Source organism: Martes martes (assembly GCF_963455335.1).
Source record: "Martes martes genome assembly, chromosome: 7".
NCBI classification, from domain to species: domain Eukaryota; kingdom Metazoa; phylum Chordata; class Mammalia; order Carnivora; family Mustelidae; genus Martes; species Martes martes.
Window position 1 is genome coordinate 20,599,558 of NC_137894.1, and position 7,956 is coordinate 20,607,513.

The 7,956-nt window shown below is 55.8% G+C and overlaps 1 protein-coding gene across 1 annotated transcript in view; it reads left to right on the forward strand.

Annotated features, from left to right (window-relative positions):
- KLF13 (KLF transcription factor 13) overlaps positions 1-6,554 on the forward strand; it is a 50,068-nt gene extending 43,514 nt beyond the window's left edge. The window contains exon 2 of the mRNA XM_080807415.1: positions 364-6,554. Within this exon, the coding sequence (XP_080663541.1) occupies positions 364-653 (290 nt within the window). The 3' untranslated portion in view covers positions 654-6,554. The remainder of the gene's footprint in view (positions 1-363) is intronic.
- Positions 6,555-7,956: the final 1,402 nt, after the last annotated feature.

A 7,956-nucleotide genomic window follows, 5' to 3' on the forward strand; every position in this document is an offset into this window, starting at 1 on the left:
GAAGTATGGCTCCCCCAGGGCCAGTGTGGGGGCAGCTGGGCTTGTGCAGGCCTGAAAGCCCTTCCTACCCCTAGACCCTTTACTCCTGGTTACCAGCCAGTCTTTGATTCTGAAGATGGGCCTGAGCTCCCCAGGGGCCTTGGGCCCTGCAGCCACATTACCTGAGATGCTGCCATTTTCATCCTGGGAGAGGTCTGCTGCCTTTCTTGGATACCAGCTGGAGGGCACTGGCAAGACACACCTTTGCCCTGATGGGTTTGTCACAGAGGGTGGGAAGACAGCTAGGGGTGGGGGGGAAGGAAGGGGCTGTCGTAGAGGGCAGAGTCAGGAGCTGGGACTGACGCTCTGCCCTGTCGCCCACAGGTGAGAGGCCCTTCGCCTGCAGCTGGCAGGACTGCAACAAGAAGTTTGCGCGCTCGGATGAGCTGGCCCGGCACTACCGCACACACACGGGCGAGAAGAAGTTCAGCTGCCCCATCTGCGAGAAGCGCTTCATGCGCAGCGACCACCTGACGAAGCACGCGCGCCGCCATGCCAACTTCCACCCGGGCATGCTGCAGCGGCGCAGCGGGGGCTCGCGGACCGGCTCCCTCAGCGACTACAGCCGTTCGGACGCCAGCAGCCCCACCATCAGCCCGGCCAGCTCGCCCTGAGCCAGGCCGCTGCCCCGCCCCCAGCAGCACAGCCCCAGCTGCCCCTCTGCGGCGCCCCGCCCACCCCTCCCCGGGGCTCCGCCCACCCCCCCATCGGCTACCCGGCCGCCCCCCCCCCCCGTGCCCCGCCCTGCCCCTCCCCGGGGCCCCACCCCACCCCTCCGCGGGTGCCCCGCCCCGGGGCTGGCCGAGGACACTCCGCCCCCACTACAGCCATGAGCAGATGCTCGCCCTTCCTCTCGTGATGCCGTGTCTTTTCCTTTTGTAATAAGAAAGAAGAGAGAACTTTATGAAGTCAGTAACAACAACACAATTTCTTCACCTCAGGTGTCAAAAGTAAATTTGTAAAAAAACAAAAAATTTTCAAAAAACGCCATCCACAAATTGCACAATAGACATACCCACAAAGGTGAGATTCAGTGGTGTTGAACCCCTCCCCCCCCTTTCTCAGGGATGGACATGTTCCACGAGGTCAGTGAGGACACCCCCTTCCTGCCGCCTTACTCTGTACATAGATTTGCACTCTGGAGTTTTCTGTTAGGTTCGGGAACACACTGGGGACAAAGGAGACGGAGCAGTGCAGGTGGGGTTCAGCGTCCAGCCTGTGGGTCAGTTGATCAGTCACTTCTGAGCGGACGCGGTCACTGACATTTGCTTCCAGGCCAGATTCCCAAGCAGGGGGCCTCCTAGCCGCCAGCTTCTGCCCCAGCAGCCCGGCCGGGCTCAGGACATAGATGATTCAGAGGGATGCCTTAAGCTGTACCGGGCAAAAGAAGCACTCCACCTGGGGAGACCACAGAAACGCCTGCCTTGTGGGGGGGCCCTGCCCATCTCCCTCCCCTGCCTCCAGGAGCCTATTTCGGGGCCTCTCAGAGCACTGAGAGGAGAGATGCAAGCCTCGGCTGGTCAGTCCAGTGCACCATCTGAAGTCCGATGTGATGGGGCCCAGGCCACGCTTGCCCAGCCCTCGGCCTGCCTGAGGTATGTGCCCTGTGGAGGGACACCTGGTCGTCTGTGTCCTGCAGAAGGCACATGGAGACCTCTCACTCAGTCACGTTCTCTGGAAAACAAAGCCTGGGAATCCCGGTCGTCTTCAGAGACGTCTGAAAGTGTCTTCCGTGCCTCGAGTTCCCGCATTCTCCTGGACGGCCCTGCTCTCAAGACACCTTTGTTTGCAACTGTGGGGAAGGTCGTTGGGCCACCTGGCCAGAGGCCCAGTGTGTGTGGCCGTGCACGTGGCAGCGCTCGGTGCTTCACAGAGACGGTTCTGTAGCAAGAGACCGGAACATTGTGACTTGGAACTTTTCGGGAGTGGTAAAGCAGATGTTAAGGGAAATGCTGTCGGAGAATGTGCATTCTGTTTCCTCCCTGGGGAACACCAGACAGAAAGTTGTGGGAAATACTTTGCTCAGACCCACCGTGTTCCCAGCTCGGAATTAGCAAACCTCCAGCTTCTCCATGAGCTTTGCACCCCCTGGACTTCTTTCTCCCTTTCCCTCCCATCTGTCCCCTCCTGCCCGGGAGGACCCAGCCCACACCTGCCCGTGGGGGCATCAGGGCTTGGGGGCTCTGTCGCTGGCGTTTTCCTGCCGGGAGAGGAAGAGCAGAGAGCCAAGCGGTATCTCCGGGAGCCCCCGCCTGGGCTGGGCCGGGCTTTGAGCACTGGCACGGGGGTCGGGCTGGGCTCCAGCGTGCTGCTGCTCTGCCGGCCGACATTTGGAGGTTACACCTCAGTGCTGCTGCCCGGGCGCCTCCCTTCCCTTCCTCCTGAGAGTCGGGGCGTGTAAATACAAGCCCCAGGACAGTGTGTGCGTATGTGTGTGTGTTGGGGTGGGGGGTGTGGGTTTGGGGTGGATCTAGGGTATCTTGCAGAGACCTCTGCTCAATTTGGTGAGGAGGAATGACCCTCGGGACCTCAGAGGGCTAGAGATGGGCTTCCTGGGCCCAGAGTGCCTTGGTTGTGGCCGTCCTGCTCTCCCCACCTTGTCACGGCGTGGGCTGCAGCACAGAGAAGCCCCAGAGACCCAGGCATGGCTGGTGCTCACAGCCCTTGGCCATGGCTTTAGGCTGGTACCCTCTGCCCATGGTGAGCACAAGAGTAACAGTCTGCTTTCTGCAACACTTGGGTGCCCCTTTTGAATTCTGTTGTGAGTCATCTGGGCTCGACCAGTGGCATGGTGGTGGCCTCTGAGTGTTAGGTACCAAGCTGGGCAGCAGCGTTCTTGCTGTGGGTGGAAGCCAAGCGGGGCTGGGGCGGGGGGGGGGGGGGGGGCCGGTCAGGTGCAGAGCTGCCGGCCCTGGCTGCGGTGCCCCCTTTGGGCTGCATGACAGCCCTGCTTGCATTTGGTCTGGGGGAGAGAGTGGAAGATCCTATAGAGACCTGGACAAAAGAGCGCCCTGAGTGCTGAGGGTGAGAGGTCTTCGTGCCCAGTTCCAAAGTGAGGCCCAGAAGGCCCTTGGAGTCTCCTCCCAAAGTTGTTTCTGTGTGAGGCATAGAAAGCCACACTGAATACATTTCATGTCTCAGGAACTCACATTCCAGGTTCAGGAATTTTATTCCAAAGTCCTTTGGTGTGCTCACCGTCCACGGGTCCCCGAAAGGCAGGGAGAGGGAGCTGTGTGTCTCTGGGAGGCCACGCAGCGCTATCCCCTTGAGGAGCCAGGAGTCTCCTTGTGATCTGCCCACTGGCATCTCAGAAGGAGGGTTTCTAACCCCACATCTGTCTGCACATAGGAAGGGGAGTAAGGACTCTAAACCCAGTCATCTTGGAATAAAAGAAGAGCTGGTTTGTTTAAGAGGCGGGTGGGGGGTGGGGGAGGGAAAGCGGGTGTTTGCTGTTTCCAAAGAGAGCACTTAATTTAATTTTTCCTCTAAATGACCCAGGGCTGTTCCATCAGATAGATGGAAGGGTAACATTGCCTTAAAACAGAAATATGCAGGCATTGGCTATTTTTGGCAAACGAGTGTGTCTTCATTCCCAAAGTGGTTCTGGTCTAATGGCAGGGTGCGGTCCTTCCGCTATGGGCCTGGCGGGGGAGATGGGGCACCGCTTGGCTGACTTAGGGCACCTGGAGGGAATTCCCGCCTGGCATCCCTGGGCACTTGGCCTGGGGCTCCAGTTGGACCATCCTGACTCATCTGGGGCTAGAATTCATCTCACTTGAAGGGTGGGGGAAAGATCCATGAACCTCAGGCAAGGTTTAAATGGGCTCTCACTGGCATCTCATCATCATGAAATGAGTGCTCGTGGAAGGGGGTGATGGGCCTTGGAAAGCCACTCCCCAGCGCCCCCCACTGGAAGTAGTTAATGGGCGGACCCTCCTGATACAGCCTGCATTTTCTTCTAGGATGTAGAATGTCTTCCCAGCCTGGGTCTATTTCAGGGTCTTTCATTTTTCTGGTTTATGGCCATGCTTGCTGGCTTCAGTGTGATTGAAGAGCCCATAGGACTCCTAGACAGAATAGTGAAAACTGAAACCTTTATTTTGTAGCAGACTTGTTCTCACAGGCCAAGGGGGCAGAGATCTCAAAATGAAGGTTGCCTGAACACAGGGAGGATGTCCTCCAAAAAGTCCTAAAAGTGACCCAGGACTCAACCATCAGGGGTCTGGTGTTTAGATCACGTCCCAGATAAGAAAGCCCCTCTTTGCATCAGCCATGTGAGGGAGCCAGTTGTCAGCTCCCCACATGCCCATGGAATCCTACAGCCATCCGGAAAGGAACAGGTGAACACAGCCATTTCCACAAAGGGCCACAGGGTCCTCTTCTACAGGGTGCTATGTAGGAACAGGCAGCGATGCCCTTGATGGGAATGTAGTCCTGGAGGGGCCCTACCTGCGTCCCACCACTCCCCCACTTCTGGCTCTGGAGGTGCAGGACACCGCCCACCCTTTATTCTGAGGCTGTGCAACCGGGCAGGTGCAGGATTTGCCACGGTGCAGCCTCCAGGTGCAAACATCAGGGGCACTGGGGTCCCAGGATCTCCTGTTCCCTGGGTCACAGCTCAGACCAGTGGGGAGGGGCTCGGAGGTAAGGACAGCCAGGCCACAGGTGGCCCCCCAGCCCACCTGTTGGGACGTGAAGAGAGGGCTGGTGGCTTCCCGTGGTCCCGAGTGAAGTGTGGCAGAGCTGGCGTCTCCAGGCGAGCTCTCTGCTGCCCGGCCCAGAGTCTTCAGAAGACGCAGCCTCCTTTCTTGCCAGAAGCAGGTGCTCAGGTGGACAGCACAGGGTCACAGCACTCCCCAGGGACGTGATCGGTGGTCTCAGCTGGCAGGAGTGCCACCTAACAAGCAAGCGGGATCTGAGCAATAGCATCCCCTTGTCATTTGACTCCTGGTTTGGGCTGTTTACAAGACTACCTGATTATTTTGACTTCTGACAGATAGCACTGATTTTTTTTTAACCCATTTTTAAAAAGTCGCTCAGTCAAAAACAGTGCTGGAAGGTTTAAAGGGTCTGATGTAGTGGTTGCATCGAAAACAGTAAGAGATGCTTTGTCGGTCACCGCATATTTTGCTACCCAAAGATTCCATATGTGATTCTGGTGACCATGTTTTCCAAAGGTAGAATCGAGGATGTGGGCCACTTGCTGAATGCAGGCTTGCCCCGGGAAGAGCCGGCTCCTGTGACTGACACTCCTGATTCTGAGGCTCAGTTTCAAAGGTTTGTCCAAGACACATTCCAGAGAATTTTGTACCAGAATTTGGATGTGCAATCCAGCTTACTACTGATAAACGCCTGAATGTCATTTAGGGCAAGGCCTTTCCCCCACCCCCTCCCCTGCCCCTCACTGGTGTGAAGATTGGGTTTGGTGGGAGCTGTGGCCTCGGGATCCATGAGGGTGGAGGGGCCCTACTTGGTTTCTTCCGACCCCCTGTAGCGATGTTGGACTTGCATTGTGGCCGCTGGCTGGCTCTGCCCAGCCTCTCCCCTTCTCATGCAGCTTTAAAACCTTACTACTTTTATTTAAAGATGAACAGGATGGGAGGGAAGTGGACCACATGAGCAGCTTTCTCCTAGGGCTCAGGGGCATTTTCCTAGTGACATGTTGGCAGGATGCTGTACACGCTCATGTAGAAACCCAAGTACGTGAGCTGAATGCTGGCGAGACAACCACAGGTCTGGCCGGAGGTTGACCGACCCCCGCCCCCACCAGGAGCACAAGGGCTGGGTGTACTGGCAGGATCCCTCCCCAGCCTGCCCTGTGTGTGGGGTGACAAGGAGCACTTCCCATCGGTGCTCAGATGCCACTTGGGGAGTGGTGTGGCGGCCATTCCCGGGTTAGGGTGCCAGTGTGGGGTGGGGGCGGGTGGGCTCACTCTCGTTTCCCCCTGGAGAATCGCGTGTCTGGTGCCGAGGAACCCGAGGGCTCTGTGGCGTCAGCAGGAGCTATGCATTGTGGGGAGGGGGGGCTTGCTGTGTCCCCACATAACCGGGAGTACCTTGTGTGGGTGTGTCAGGCGCATGAGTCGGTCACCCCCAGACCCGCACAAATGACCCCTTCCTCATCCAAAGCCATTGATGGAGCCTCTCTGGAACCGTTTGCCAAAATCCCAAGGCAGAATCCAAGGGTCCAAGACCATTTCCATGGAGCACACATTTTCCTTTTCTGTAGGAACTTTTTTTTTTTTTCTTTTTAACCAGCACCACACCATGCTTCCGAAGGCCACGTTTCATCCTTCCTGGATCACTACAGTGAAGTATTACAGTTGTACAGTTCCCAATCTGGCCTTGGCTTGCTCGGATAAAACTTTGTATGTATTTTGTATGGCATAGATTCTATATTGTAATGATGTCCTATGCAAAAAGAAAAAAAATGACTAAATTGTAAATTTTATTGTTTTAATGTGTATGCATGTTTAGTGACGTTTACATTTTGAAATAAAATTTATGATTCATTATTTTATTTGCCAGAGCTGGTTCCTTGGAGAGCCCCAGGGTCGGGGAGGGGAGCAATCAAAGGGGACCAACTGCAGCAGCTGTATATAATTGGCTGAGGGGGCAGAAACCCGCCTGGAACTTTGTAGGATAGAAAGCTTTGCAGAGTCGGTGCCCCTCTGGCACCTATTCAGCTGATTTTAGCTGGTCACAGCTTCACCCCTCAACTCTTCTCCCTTCCCACCCTCCTCCCCCGAAAAGGTCACCCTGACAGTTCCATCCCCAAGAGCATCAAGGAGAAAGGCAGGCCCTGGGGAGGCAGTGATGATGGGTTTCTGAGCAGGGCATAGTGACTGTCCCTTGAACTCCCCATGAAGCCCAGCATTTCGTCTCCCCAGGGCAGCAGCCCCATTTCTCCACCCCAGTTGCCCTCGGAGTTTCTGACAGCCCCTCAGACTACGCCGTCCTTCAGCCAGATGCCCGTCTGCTCCCCTCGCCCCTCTGCCCAGAGTCCGAAGAATGACCTGCCTGGCAGCCACTGAACCCCCTGGGGGTGGCTGGGGGCACTGACCCCAAAGCACTCTGCCCCAGATGGCAGCCCGGAGTTGTGGCGACAGGTCTTGGGGTCCGGGGACGGGCATGGTACCTGTTGATGCCAGAGCTCATTTAAGTCTCCTGTGATTGTGGGGCTCCCCCAAAACAGGGCATTTCCACAGCAGGCAGTGTAAAGCCTGTAGCTAATGGGAAGAGATGGGTGATGGGGTCTGGCCTGTGGTCTGTGCCCACAGAGCACGGAGAGAAGCCCCCAGTCAGGGGCAGAGCCAGGCCTGCCTCTGGGACAGTGCGGGCTTCTCACATTATCACCTGTGGTTCAGCAAGCACTCAGAAACACAGAGAAATGTAAAATGAGTGATAAGAGAGACACGCATTGGAGCTGATCAAAGGTGATTTTTCCTAAAGCGACATCTACACTGGCAGGCACTCCTGATTAAAATATTTTCTGGAAAAAAAAATATATATAATATATAGTTATATATAAATATATATATATAAAATATATATATATATATATTATATTATATATATATATATTTTTTTTTTTTTCCTGTATCACAGCTGAGGAGGAACACCCACCAAGTGAAGGCCCCAGAACACATGGGAACCAGCCGGAAAACAAGCACGCATTTTCAAACAAATGTCTCTGGATGCTGAGACATGGGGAGCCCCGTCTTCGGGGGGGGGCATTTTCCCAGGAGAGCCAGTGTTCCGCCTTCTCAGACACCATTTCTTTCTGCTGGGGAACTCCCCGATCACAGCAAGCCGGATGGATCCATTTCCATAAATAGCTGTGTGTTGACAGGAGCCCAGATGCTTTAGAAATACTGATGGGGTGGGGGGAATGCAGCCATCCGTCGTGACATCGTG